The following is a 14,734-nucleotide window of genomic DNA, read 5'->3' on the forward strand; positions in this document are numbered from 1 at the left end:
TAGCTTTTTTAAAAATCTTTTGACGGGAAAGAAAGTAGTCTATATCTGTATCCAGGATGCAAGCTATCTCTCTACCAAATTATATCTAAATTGGTTAAACGGATGGGCCGTGCAAAGTAACAGATAACACACATTTAAACGGATGGGCCGTGCAAAGTAACAGACGAGACACACTTTCGCATTAATGATATTAATATGGTTGATTAGGGTACCTCAGCGTCCCATCGCGCAATTGTTCTGCCTTTTCTCTCGCTAACACAAGTTGTTCGGGCCCAGTGGGCAGTTTCTTCAACAAGGCCACAAGCTCAGTCTCTTGGTTGTTGAGTTTCACTTCTAACGCCTTGGTGCTGGCGGGCGGCCGAGCCATCTCCAATGCGTATAAACCTACTCGGAACGCTAGTTCATGATGCTCGTTGAATTCTGCGAGGACCTGTGCAATAAGTTGGTTGATTTTATATCAAGAAATACAATAAAATACAGTACAATAAAATAAAGTAGCCAACATAAAATATAAAACCTTATAAGTGAGAGTCTACGTTCGTTATCGAGAAGACCTAAATGAATATTTCAGATATACATCTACAGATCAAGACCCAATAAAAATACATATTTTGGGCAGTCAGTTTATGCTTTTATGATTTCTCACTCTTATTGCAAATGCAAATGAGATAAAGAAAATGTTTCCCTTCTGTTGGGTGACTATATACCTATGAGTACCTCTTTTCCTACTACAACTATTCTGTCCTGTTACTTTATTCATAATTATAAATCACAGTGAGCGTCACGTTAAAAAACTTATGCAGTAGATGAGTTATTGATTTACGCATTAGTTTTTTGTTTCAAGGTCTTAATCCTTGCAGTAAGACATGAGACTAGCGCCAACTGTACCAACTATAAGTACCCTGCCTCACATAGCATAGATAGAGCATAGAGGGCGCTCGCTGCGTCTCGGTCACCGCGTTAAGCACCGTGCCAACCTGGCACGAAGACTAAGACTGAAGCCACATGATGCGTTTCTGGTGCGTTGCGGCGCCGCACCGCTGTAGAGTATTGAGTGCCACACGGCACTGCGTTGTTGCTCCGGCAGAGAGTATGGCGTTGCAACGCTCTCCCCGCCTTGTCGTTGCGCGTGCGGCGCGGTGCCGCACGACGTCGTATGGCATAGAACATCGATTTCTATGTAGGATGACGTAGCGGCACTGCTCAGGCGTGTCATCGTGTGGCTTCATTGAAGTATACTCACGGTACACAGGAAGGCGCACTTGGCGAGCGTGGCCGACGCGAGGCACGACAGGCGGTGGCTGGCGGCGCATACGCGCGGCGACGGTGCATGTCGCCTCCGCGCACGACGCGCCTCGGCCGCCGCGCTCAGTACCGCGCCCACGCCCGCTCCGCCGCCGCCACCTGAATCCCAAACTTTATAAGGAACATAAAACGTAATGAATATAGCGAATATAGGACGTTAGCACCAAGTTTACAGTTGGCACGAGAATTATTGCGGGGGTCTAATAAAATTTACGACCAAGGTAATCCTGACGCTTCACATGCGCTTCACGGAGCAACAGACAGAACATTTTATATAAACTTCGCTTCTGCTGGGTCTCCCACGCCACTACAAACTTTTTTTTGAAACCAATGAACCGATAACATACAAACAGCTGCCACCCTCATAACCTCCCCGTAATCTGGTAAAAAGTATATAAACGCATACCAAGTGCGGGAGGGCAAGCGAGCAGGTCCGCAGCGAGTCTGGCACCAAGCGCGCATGCATCGCGCGCGTGGCCGTGCGCGTGCAGGCCTTCGGCGCGTGCGAACGACACCTCCCAGCCGCAGCCCCAGCCCACCGCCGCGGGGCCGCGCCCGCCGCCGCTGCTGCCGCTTGCGTTCTGTGACAAAGGTTAATTTACTAAATTAAACCCGGCCGGGCTCACTTGGTCAAGTAACCTGAAAAATATACAGACAGCATTCACGTAACTTCTATCTCTTATGAGAGCGAGAGAGATAAGAATTTACTTACCAGATAGAAATTATAAAATTAGACCTTAGCGCTGTGCGAGCTAAATTATACCAAGAGCCGCTATTTATTTAAACGTCTTTGCAAAATGATCCTTCTATATCTGGAAGGTTCTATTAATTATGCTTATTACCACCCCCCACATGTACAATACAGTAAAGTACAAGTAGTAGCCAGGTTAATAAATAGGTACAGTAAAGACGATAAAAGTCCTCATACGATACGTCCCAGGCGCTGAACTGCTGAGAATCTTCCCCCACTACTTTGCTGTAGCATTTCTTCCTTGTACGAACAAGTATAACTACTGCGTATATCTATATAGGTTACAGTACGCACCGCATGCACAACCGTGGCGCTGTCGACGGCGACGCGCCTGGCCGCTGCGGCGTCGTAGTAGTACAGGTTGCAGTCGTCGTCGGACACGGAGTCGTCGTGCGACACGCGCCGCACCGCGTCCTCGGACGACGCGCCCGTGGAGCTGGACTCCTGCGAATCTGTATCTCCCCCACTTTGCTGCAGTATTTCTTCCTCGTTCTCGCAGAAACCTGTTTCAAAATCGAAAAACATTCACACTAATATTATAAATGCGATAAGTGCGTCTCTGTTTCATAACTGCACATCTGTTAAATTGATTTTGAATGCGTTTGGTGCAGATAGCTTGCACCTCGGAGACACCGGCTACTTTTTGTCGCGGAAAATTAAACAGTTCTCACAGGATTTTTAAAAACCTAAATCCACACAAACAAAGTCATTTAATGGGTACAGAGATAGCTTGCATGATGCATCCCAGACTATATAGACTATCTTTTGTCCTAGAAAAATGTAAGAGTTCCCTTGAGGTATTTTAAGAATCTAAATCCATGCGGACGAAGTCGCGTACATTATATATATGATAGTGTGGGGATCTATTTGTTAGACAGTCTATCAGCTATCTCAATACATATTAGAGTCCTGTAAAATTGCTGAGGAATTATGTATCCGCCAAAATAACTATAGCTTAGTGGAATATGTTCCTCTTGCTCGCTCTTCCATCTCTCAAATTCATCTCACGTGCCCTCGCATCATGGCATCAATATCAGGCCCACAGTCATTGTGGAGGAACAGTACTAAAAAAGTAATGATTGATGATACCTACCTTCAGATGATACACTGGAATGATTTCCGTCATTTGGGCCAGTATCTCGAACTTCACTTGGACCTTCTCCAGAACCGCAGGGCTGTGAAAAAATATTATTGAAATAGTATAGAATCTGTCTGGCTAGTTAAAAACTAAAGCTGCTAGTAAAATTAAATTAAAAACCAGTTTGAAAATGGGTAAAAAAATAATAAAATAAAAGCCGCACAGCAAAAGTTTAAGTTGCTAATATAATCGCGAACCTTTCGTAGAAGGGGGAACCAAAAGAATTTAATTGAAACAAACGGTTATTTATTGAAGGAAAAACTTCTTTAGATGCGTTGGATTTTGGGATGAGAAAAAACTTCATGGTCGCGTCTCCGACATGCTAATGTTTGGGAGTACTGATAAAAACTATGGTATTAGAATGGCACCTAATTTGAAAACAAGACTAACTTTGACTGTTTTAAATCATTACCTGATTGGAAGGGCCCGGCATAGCAATATCGATCGTCACTCGGTTAGGCCTGTGCACCAACGTCCTGTGTCCCTGGATCGAAGGGTCCGGGTTCGTGAGCCGATAACTGAGCGACATCTCGTTGTTCAACACTGCTTTTGAAGAATTCACCTGCAGTATTTAAAAAAGGTGGACTTACAAGATCTAGTCCATGAATTATCGTAAAAAAAGCTCACGACCATTTATCATTCTACGAACCTGATGAACACTATCCTTTTCGGAATGCCGGAATATAGTGAAAGGGCTGTGGTACAGAGGGTTCAGTTCTTTAGTGTAAGTGACGCCCGGTATCTGGTAGTCATCCCACTCGAGGAAGCAGGCTTCCATGGCTGGATGGAAGCCGGGGAACACCTCGTTTTCGCTGATGCCGTTGATGTAAGGCGGGTGCGAGTGCGCGCGAGAATGTCGCGGGTGTGATGACGACGACGTGTTTATGTTGTGGTTGTTGCGATTCTTTGCCACCTGAAATAAGGGTTTTATGTACTAAAAAGCTAGTTATGTTATTGACATGGGTCACTGAGAAGACTAGTTTTTATTTTCAAATTTTTTATAGTTTTTAGGGTTCGTTCTCCAAAAGGAGAAAAAAGACCCCTTATCACTTTGTTGTCTGTCTGTCTGTCGTGAGGTTTTAGCGAAAAATTCCGCCCGATCGATCAATCGATCGATATGTGGTAAGTTTGAGTTATCAGCTTGGACAAAGTTCGCCACCACGTGTGAACGTACGTCAGTTTTAAATAGGTGTATTACTTTTTCACTTTAAACAATTAAAACTTTGGGATGAATGACGAGTTTCGAAACTAAATACAACACAAGTTATACTGACAATTTTTTTTTTTTTTGGTTGCTTTTTATATCTGTTATTTAATCTAATATGCAGATGCACTGTTTCGTTGTCAGGTCGTGACACCAGGGCTCTGCCTGAAAATCAGCGCTGCAGTAGTCAAATACTGCAGCATCTTGCTGAGGCAGAGCCCTTTTAGCACACAGACACAACAATAGTATAATAGTATTTTCTAGTTTTAAGTTTAATTAATATTCAAGTTTAATAGCATCTTTATTTTTATTCTTGTTTTTTTGTTTTTGTGTGTGATTCTGTATATGAGCTAAATAAACCTTTATTTATTTAATTTTCAGTGACGTCACACACTGTGATTGGCGTTTGTACTCATGTGATTTTTACATTAAAAAGATTACTTTCTTTAATAATGAATTCTAGCCCCATGCAGTACCGCTGTATAAAACATCACATCATTTTATTACTATAGTCCAAGACCCTATTAAAACCGAGCCGCAACCATGTCTTATTACCTTATCAAGAACTTTCATATGCCACTGTGCAAACTGCTCGTGCAAAGTGTCTCTCTCGTGCGGCGCCAATCCTGGGTTTAGTGCCGCAAGTCGCCAAAGGATCACAACCTAGTGAAAAGTTTCAGTATGAATTTAAGTTGGACACTGCAAATTGAACAGACTCATGTTCTACCTCAAGCTCAAAGATACAGACTTGTGTAGGTTCTGCAGAGAGGCTGCGGAAACGCCTTTACACATCAATTGTTACTGTCATGCTCTAATGCATATACATAGTCTTCACCTAGGGTAACACATATTGTACCAGGAGGAGAAAAACCTCCCAGTCAAGAAGGTCCTTGTATGCCTGGCAGCAATTATAGTGCTGGACGGGAATTGTAGATGGGGCGATCACAATAAATCGGTAACGGTCGATGTGACTCAGGGTGCCTGGAAGAATCAGGCACAACCGCCAACGTCAAGAATGTAAGTTCACGAAGAAAGCTTAGTTTTATACAGAATTACTTCACAGCAAATAGGTAAAAAGTTCGTCTCAAATGATGAGCGTAAGCTATTCGCTTCATACTCTCTTCCTCGCACATAAGTGTGAGTGAGAAAGTATGATTAGCTCTTCACAAAGGCGGAGTTGCCTTCCGCAGATACCTACCGCCGCCGCCCATACTTGGACTGCGGCCATTTATTCGCGTCATATTCTCTCCCTCGCACACTATTGCAATATATAGCGTGCGAGTGAGAGAGTACTACAGGTTACCTCGTCACAAAGCGACGAGCAGGCGTGTTGAGCGGCGGAGTTGCCAGCGGCGCCGTGCTTGCCGCCGCCGCCCCACGCCACTAGCGCCGCCTTTGTGCTGTACCACCATACTATGATCTAGGAATGAAAAGAAGATTAAAAACCCGGCCAAGTGCGAGTCAGACTCGCGAACTGAGGGTTCCTTACAAATCTAACTATTCTGACCATCAAAAGGTACAATCGTACATACTTTGAATAAATGGTTTTGAATTTGTATTATATTTGACGGTCGAGTAGCCAAAGTGTCGAAACATACCTGTTCACACGCCATGACCTCCTCCGTAATGATCTCCAACAAAGGTATAGCATTCCTGTCACTCCGTTTGAACATTTCCCGCACAATGGAGAGTAAGTTCCACATCCCCTCCGGCTCTCTGCCTCGGAGGGGTCTCAACAGTGACGACCATTCTGCGGCCGCGGGCGGAGCGCTCGTACTAAGGTAGTTCACATCACTAGAAAAATTTAAATCTAGTTGAAATTGATGTCCTAAACATCAAAATGAAATTAAATGATAAAGTTCTTTTATTTGTATGACACATTGTAATTTTATTTTATTATATATGAAAATTTATTTTTCTGTTCACACTGCCTTAAAACTAAGAATGGATGTTGTACTTAATATTATTATTGGTATATTATGACCAAGTAGGTATACTTCATAAAACCAATTTGTACACAAATTCTAAATTAAATGCTATTTAAACTTGATTCCACTTTGTATATACTCACTTTTAAAACTTAAGTGATATTTAATAGTTTAAATTAAAATGCACATAACTCCGAAAAGTCTGAGGTGCATGCCAGGGATTGAACCATGGACCACATGAATAGGAGGCCGGTAACTTAACCACTTTAGGCTATCACCGCTGCACCGCTTAACCGCTAGTTTCGGACATGACAAGAAATTACGAACTTACCTGAAGACTATCGGTGTTGGAACACAAAACTTCACTAAAATCTTATTGATGTTGTTATGCAAGGTTTTTTCGTCCAGAAACCAGGAAGTGTACTCATAGGCTGACGCTCCAGCGGTAGGGTCGGGTGCGCCGCAGGTCGTGTTTATCTGGTTAGGTTGAGCCGACAGTAACTCGTCCAAAATCCGTTGAGCCGTTGGTAGAACTTGTCGCGGTAGTTCTGATATTAGATACTGCGCGAATTTTTGTAACTGATCTCTTCGTAGTCTTTGTAACGATTCTGATACAGGTGCTCGCAGACATACTTGCGTTGGCTAAAATATTTGAAAGTATATATTTTATCATCTGATTTCGTAACTAAAATAATAATTTGTATTGTAAACAATTGGATTGTAGCATCACTAGCAACCACCAAAACTATGTCAAATGTTACAAAAAAACCGGCCAAGTGTAAGTCAGACTAACGCACGGAGGGTTCCGTACTTGCGTAAATTTTACGTAAATCAAAAGCTATTATGCATAAAAATAAATAAAAATCGATGAACGGACGACCGGACGGACAAAAAAGTGATCCTATAAGGGTTCCGTTTTTCCTTTTGCGGTACGGAGCCCTAAAAATTGGAAATGTTAAATAAAAAAAACATGGAAATATGGACAAGAGCTGTTTTGAAATCAAGTGATTCAAATATTATTTTAAGTTTGATATAATATGCATAATTATTGTTATCAATATTTATGTTATTATTCACAAGTACTAATGAGTAAATCCTTAAGCTGAGTCACAGGAATTATAGCAAATATTATTATTGCCTGTAATTATAGCCTACTTAGATAAATTTATTATTAACTGAGCTGATGCCCGGGCATGCGTTGCAATATGACATGGATGGTATTACATAAGAAACTTCACGCAAACGTCAACAACAACTTACAAAGGGGTTTGGGTAACTTTGTATGGAGCAGTGGTGCCTTTTTTTTATGTTGCGGCCACTGATGGTATTAGTGTTTTTTTATAGTGCTACTTTAAACATTGTAATGACAACAAATAATATTGCTCTAAGTGACATCGGGGCTGAGATATTTGAATTTGAAAAATTAAACTCGAACCATGAATACCGATTTCAAATTCACTTTCTAACTGAATAATATCTTTAAATATGTAGATATGACAATGACTAGGATCTATAAATATAAAATGATCTTATTTTGAGCTAAAAAGACCAAAGACTTGGAGGACAAAAGACATCAAACGAGCCTCAGAGAACCTCTGAATTCGCGTGGCGCAAGACCTTACCGTGTGGAAGTCCCTACAAGAACCTATATCAAGCAGTGACCTCTATTGGTTGATAATGATGATGATGATGACGATGAGAGCACGCAGTCCCTGTAATCTCCAGGCTATATACCTAAACAAAGTAAATTCTTCTCAAAGAATGATGGGACTGAATTCGGGACTTAAAACTTCGAGCATTTGCCCACCGTGCGCTGACCGTAGGTAGACGAACCCTGCGCTGTGATTGGCTGAGCTGTAAGCACGGTGCTCCTTCATTTGTATTTTGGGAGACGTTCTATGGACAGTTCTAAACCACTACACAAAAGCTTGTTAAAGATTTGGCTAGAGATCCCAGAGCCAAATTGACCCGACGCTACACCGAAAATGTCCCGGACGTCAGCCTTTACGAGATTAGTATGGCTCTCAAGCAACTCAAGAACAACAAGGCACCAGGTGATGACGGAATCACAGCAGAACTACTGAAAACGGATGGAAAACCAGTACATAAAGTCTTTCAGCGTTTGTGTAATCCCGCCATTCACGTCGTCATAATGCCAGAGGCGTGGTACAGAAGCGTAGTGGTTCTATTCTTTAAAAAGGGAGATAAGGTATTGTTGAAGAATTATAGACCCATCTCGCTGCTGAGGTATGTCTGTAAGTTTGAAAGTCATCACGAATCGTCTCGCTCGTAGTTTTGATGACTGCCAGCCTACCGAACAAGCCGGATTCTGAATAGGCTTCAGTACAATAGATCACAGCCACCCGATACGGCAGGTTATATAGAATGCAGGAAAGAATATATCGAACCATATCCTACGAGGCATCCTGTGTCTTGGCTAGGACCCCACCATGGGACCTGGACTCTATGACACTGGCTAGTGTGTACTAGAGGAGGGTGGAGGCCCTTTACTGGAGGAACAACCGACTCCGATGGAAATATATGGGTGGCAGCGATTAGCGCAGACCAAGCTCCTCTTCTATTGGCAGAGCAGGCTCGAGTCACCCACAGCCGGTCACAAGACAATTGAGGTGATCCGTCCTATCCTTGAGGAGTGGGCGAAGAGGAAGCACGAAGCACTCGCGTTCCACCTTGCACAGGTTCTTACGGGGCACGGGTGCTTTGGGAAATACCTGAGCAAGGTGGTGCGAAGAGAGCCCAGAGAGAATTGCCACCATTGTGGTAGTGCTTTAGACACAGCACAGTATACGCTGACAAAGTGCCCGGCATAGACGCCACGCCAATTGCTGGTGGAAATTATGTCGTGGCTGAATCCATGGTGGACAGTGAGAGGGCTTAGAAAGCGATGGTCTCCTTCAGCGAGGAAGTAATGACGCACAAGGAGACAGCGGAGAGGATTAGAGAGGAAGCCGAGAACTCTTATTCCATGCGCTGTTGGAGAATCGGGCGCAGGAGAGCTGCGCATGACTGTTGCTTGCCCCCTTGAATAGGACCTACGGGTAATAGGCACGGGGAGTCTATTGCCCACGGGAGAGTAGGTTTTTGAGTTGGAAAACAAGCCCGTGTTTCCGGTGAGTCTTATACTGTGCGTTTGGGATCCCTTTTAGTCCTAGAGCGAGACTTGCTTTGGTGGGTGCCGTTAGCTGGGTTGTAGTTGAATACGTTCATGTCCCTGTGCCCAGTAATAACGACCATGACGGAAAAACGTGGGGTATTAGTCGGTACCACCTCCCCGAGTGCGGTGGTATCCATGAGTATTTCCCTACGTAAAAGAAAAGGGTTATACAGAAGACTGAAGAGCATAATCGACCACTTTGCTTACCGTTTGTGGACTATGAGCCTTCAATTTGGTAGAAACTAGGGCTGTCTTAAGGTCGCTACAGAGACACCGAAACGGCTAATGGTATATCTAAGTGCTGAAGTGTTATATCCAAGTATAGGTGGGTCCATAAATGAACGTGAGGAAGACGAACTAAAATCATGTCTAATGCTAATGTCCCGTCCCATCCAGTAATTGTTAAGAGCCCTGCACTCGAAATTGTACCCCCTTCTTCCCCCTCCCTCCCCTAACTCCGCCACTAAGTGGACAGACAACATCAAACGAGTCACAGGAAGCCACTGGATTCGGATGGCGCAAGACCGTGGCGAGTGGAAGCCCTATCGAGAGACCTATGTCCAGCAGTGGGCATCTATCGGTCGATAGTGATGATGATGACGATGTATTTTGGTGTGGCCATTGCTTGTTAGTCAAAAGAAAGCACTTTTTATTGCTTTTAGTGCGAACAATTACAAAAAGACATTGGGTGTAATCAATGGAATTTAACATATTAAAGATGGAATATCTCTGCCCCGATGTGAGTTAGCTATATATGTTACATAATATTTTTTGTTTGTTTTTTGCTGTTCTTTCATAAAATACCAGTTTTATCGGTGGCCGCTATCCTAAAAAAAGGCACCAATTTTACCCAAACCCCACAACTCAATTGGGTGAAAGTTGCGTGATCACATAGATAGCGAAAACTGAACGAAGGAACACACAAGATTACTTTTCAAGATAATTGTATGGACTTAATACTTGAAATAAGTTAAATTAGTTGAAAATTAATTGACATCTTAATTCTTAACAAAGAGTATTTGAAAAGTTTAATAAAAATGAAATTGAACACAGAAAAAGTCTGTTTCTTTTAATTATAATATTACACTTTATCCCAATAAGCTGTTTCTTTGATGAACATGACGAATACGTAAATACGGAAATACTTAGTTGTTAAAATTTGATACATTTTTTTTCTTTAAATAGATAAGAAGGAATTCGTAAAAATCCAATGAATAAAATTTCAGAATTTTAATACTTACTAAATGTATTCTGTATAGACAGACTGCAACAATATGAGAACACCAATGAGCAGATGATGAACAAGTACAATTACATGAAGAAATTTTCTGTCTGTCAAATGTTACTGCCACATTGAACTGAGCTCTGGTCATACTGAGTGTTACACTCGCAGATAGGTGGAAACCTTAAAAATAAAGGATGTATTAGGGTTGATCGATTTTAATTTTTTAATAGATGTGGTATCATTTTTGTCTTAATTGTAGGCGTGTCAGCAGGTGGTAAATTTTGAAAAAAATAATTGCAAAAAGCAAGCAAGAAATAAAGACAAAAAAAGCATGCCCCCTAGTGTGGAATATACTAAATTCTTCAATAATAATTCCACACTATAAATTTACTGTAATTTTCGATCGCGTTTATAATACCGTTTTATAAAAATTGTTTTTGTAAGTATCTATTTTTACTAAAAAAATCTTCAATATACACAGTAATAAAATCTTACGGCAATTTTATTCTTTAAAAATATGATTTATCTTAAACTAGCTGATGATTCGTTCACGTGGATATAGGTTTTTAAAAAACCGCGTAGGAACTCTTTAACTTTCTGGGATAAAAAATAGTCTATGTGTTAATCCAGGGTATAATCTATCTCCATTCTAAACAGCCAAATCTATCCAGTAGTTTTGCGCGAAGGAGTAACAAACACTCAGACATATTTTCGCCTCTAAAATATTAGTGTGATGGTAACTTTTTTGATACTTGATAATAATTTGTAATTCCTTACTTATTTCATATTTTTATTTATTACAAAAATAAAAACATAAATATCATTTTTCTGCTATTATAATTTTATTTTAGTGCATTCTTATCAGGGTCAATTTAGGGGGCCAGTTTGTGTCTCGGACCTCAAAAAATCACTACACGTCGTGTCGTCCAATCACAATAATATTAGATAAGTATATAATAGGTAGTAATAGCCAATTCCTAAGTTAAATTTTTGTTTATGTTTATGGCTAAGGACAAATCTAGCAGAATTTCCCAAATGAATTTTCGCTGTAATGCACCATAATAGTTGCTTTCAAATAAGAGAAGTTGGACAAGTCATGGAAAGGATATGTGTGCCCATGGGATGGTGTTGCTTTCCCATACAGCGCGGGGTACGAAAGTCAACTATCGACTACCACAGATCGATAAATCCCCTACTGCACAGGTACAATTAGTTCAGGGTGCTTTTTCATGAAACGGACTGTATTCTTATTGAATTATTAGTGACGCGCCTCTATCCGCTCGAACAAAACGCTGAAGAGGATTTACGATTTTCCGCTAGATTAGTCTCTAGCCTAAAGCATATTTGTATTTGAGCAGGTGAATGTAGTTGAGATGTTACTGAAGTGAAAGTTAGGTTCACAACCTCTGACATTTAACTTAGTTTGTTTTAAGTAGGTTAGTGCACTTATGTTGTACAAAATATAGACATACATAATATACTTAGTTTTTTGTACCTGTTTAGATTTTATTACTTATTCCTTTAACAAGTGTAAATTAAAAATTTATAACACCCCCGACGATCCAAACTATCTGAGTTTTCCAAAACATCATTTTCAAATAAATAATTATGTATTTAGCTATTTAGGCAACGTCCATCTTGACAGCTTGACATTTGTCAATTGACATAATATTATGAACCTAACGGTTATCTAACCTTCTTTTCTACAAGAAAACTACAAAAGAGCTGATAACTCTTAAACGGCTGAACCAATTTTTTTAGATTATAGCTAAGAACACTCTCGATCAAGCCACCTTTCAAACAAAAAAACTAAATTAAAATCGGTTCATTCGTTTAGGCGCTACGATGCCACAGACAGATACACAGATACACAGATACACAGACACACAGATACACACGTCAAACTTATAACACCCCTCTTTTTGGGTCGGGGGTTAAAAATTGTACTTCATTTGCTTTAGCAAGCAGATGAAAAAGCCATACCTTTCGCATCTTTTTTGTATAATGGATAAAAAGTACAACCAAAAATTACTTCGAAAATATAAAAGCTTAGACCTGACTAGAACTAAGACCCGACTAGGCGCCCGGCGATTGTTAGAAATAGTTATTTATTTAATTAAATGATAAGGAAGCTTGGGAATGAGTTGCTTAACAGCTTTGATAGTTTTATAGTTATTTATGCAACTGTTGTATATTAAGGGGTATTTAAGCACGAATGTGGATTCATCACAGGAGGTGAAGCTGTGTGATTTTTCGCAATAAATAGGTTTAAGCAACAAAGTATTGGAAAGCTAAATAGGTAATAAATACTAATTATAAATGTAAACTTACCAATCTGCAGAACATCTTTAACAGCTCTATCCCTGAACAAATGCTCTCCTCTTTGAAACTCATCAGCCGACCCATTTGCAAGGCATGAGTATAGGCGGATGTCATCCTCGCTGTCCGGGAAACTCCAGAAGGCTATTTGTAGCTGGAGTTGTTCAGGCACGGGTGGGTACACATGCTCTACTAGTTCAAAAGGAATGTGACTAGCCACACATTTTGCTGCCAATTCACTTAAACTTGAAACTGATTTGTCTAAAAGAATATTACAAGTGTATAAATAAACAAAATTATTAGGTTGAAAGCATATTGAGGGTATACTGCTAAAACCGAATATTTTCATTTGGTTGGGTGGGACTTATTGAGGTTTAGCAGGATACCCTCAAATAACACTTCCCAATTCCCAACCATGAGGATGTTTGTTATAAAAATATAAGTTTAGTAGAGTGTGGGTAACTCGAATTTCTGGGGAAATGCTAAATATCATGTATTTAGAGATACATTAAACAATTTAGGAAGGAAGAACTTCTAAGTTCTAAGCAATGATCCAAAACCTAAGCAATCAAAGTATTTATTTAAACAGTTTAATACATATAAATGCACCATCTACAAAGTAATACAATAGAATAAAAGCAGTGAACATTAGTGTTAACAAGATTTTTTAGTTTCAAAAAGATTTTATCGCTTAAGTTTGGAAAATTCAAAATAGATGTCATAAAAAACTAACTTTGATATACTCAGAGTCAGCATTTTGAAATAGAGTAATATGCCCTTTAAGTATTTAAGTAATAGGGAAACAATATTTATGATGATTATACAAATTAACTCATGATGTAGCAAACATAAGGGCACCCTACCATCAGTTTGACAGCTACAGTGTGATAATCGTAATCACCTCTGATTAGTCCACACTCTCTCACTGTTGGTTGAAATGCATTGTTAGAGAAAAATACCATAAATCCAGTCAAACCAACAATTGAGATTGTAATAATGATTAATGCAGCTTTTCCAGAATCAATCGGCAGGTTCAATGAGAGGTAATGGATGAGGATTACAATTTAAACAACTTAATGAGGTTCAAATTATTAAATTTCTGACCTTATTAAGAAAGAATGAAATGACAATCTATCAGTTTTTTTGAATTAAGTATTGCAAAGGACAAATCTCAAAACTAGTAAGTGACTGTGTTAATTGTTACTTAAACAAACAAAATTGTATGTGACAAAATGAAAACCAGACTAGCACTGAATCTAGAAAAACAGGTTTTATTCATCCATACATTATTATGTATGATACACCTAAATATGTAAACTTTTACACATAAATAAACACCAAACATTTTATAATTATATTAGTTTTACTAAGTATTAAGTACTTAATATAAATTTTGAAAAATGTATTAATTGTTAAAATGTTTTAGTGGATAAAAGCTAAAATTAAATAATATCTCAAAAATAAAACAGCATCATGTTGTAATTCACTTTCAAGTAACAGTGAAAGTTTGTGAAAGTTACATAGTAAGTAATTGCTTCTAAAAGCAAAAAGAACTATTAAATATTTATTCAATATCAATTTTAAATATCAGAAGAACAAAGATTTAATAATAATTTACTTTAACAATAGGGATTCGAATCACTGGTATTATTAACTGCTCAGTCAAAAGGTAAATGACTTCAGAACACC

At 39.7% G+C, this 14,734-nt stretch overlaps 1 protein-coding gene across 3 annotated transcripts in view; it reads right to left on the reverse strand.

The window, feature by feature from the left end:
- Positions 1-13,189, reverse strand: part of LOC123867819 (zinc finger SWIM domain-containing protein 8 homolog) — a 29,812-nt gene extending 16,623 nt beyond the window's left edge. For 2 of the 3 annotated variants that reach the window (XM_045910087.1, XM_045910089.1), the window contains exons 1-13: positions 13,058-13,189; positions 10,743-10,906; positions 6,658-6,968; positions 5,997-6,192; positions 5,702-5,818; positions 4,954-5,061; positions 3,844-4,107; positions 3,607-3,756; positions 3,150-3,231; positions 2,351-2,559; positions 1,712-1,886; positions 1,244-1,416; positions 213-430 (exon numbers count right to left, since the gene is read on the reverse strand). In XM_045910087.1, the coding sequence (XP_045766043.1) occupies positions 213-430; positions 1,244-1,416; positions 1,712-1,886; positions 2,351-2,559; positions 3,150-3,231; positions 3,607-3,756; positions 3,844-4,107; positions 4,954-5,061; positions 5,702-5,818; positions 5,997-6,192; positions 6,658-6,968; positions 10,743-10,874 (2,135 nt within the window). In that variant the 5' untranslated portion in view covers positions 10,875-10,906; positions 13,058-13,189. The remainder of the gene's footprint in view (positions 1-212; positions 431-1,243; positions 1,417-1,711; positions 1,887-2,350; positions 2,560-3,149; positions 3,232-3,606; positions 3,757-3,843; positions 4,108-4,953; positions 5,062-5,701; positions 5,819-5,996; positions 6,193-6,657; positions 6,969-10,742; positions 10,907-13,057) is intronic. The other variant, XM_045910088.1, reaches the window with a different exon arrangement.
- Positions 13,190-14,734: the final 1,545 nt, after the last annotated feature.

Source organism: Maniola jurtina, chromosome 8 (assembly GCF_905333055.1).
Source record: "Maniola jurtina chromosome 8, ilManJurt1.1, whole genome shotgun sequence".
NCBI classification, from domain to species: Eukaryota; Metazoa; Arthropoda; class Insecta; order Lepidoptera; family Nymphalidae; genus Maniola; species Maniola jurtina.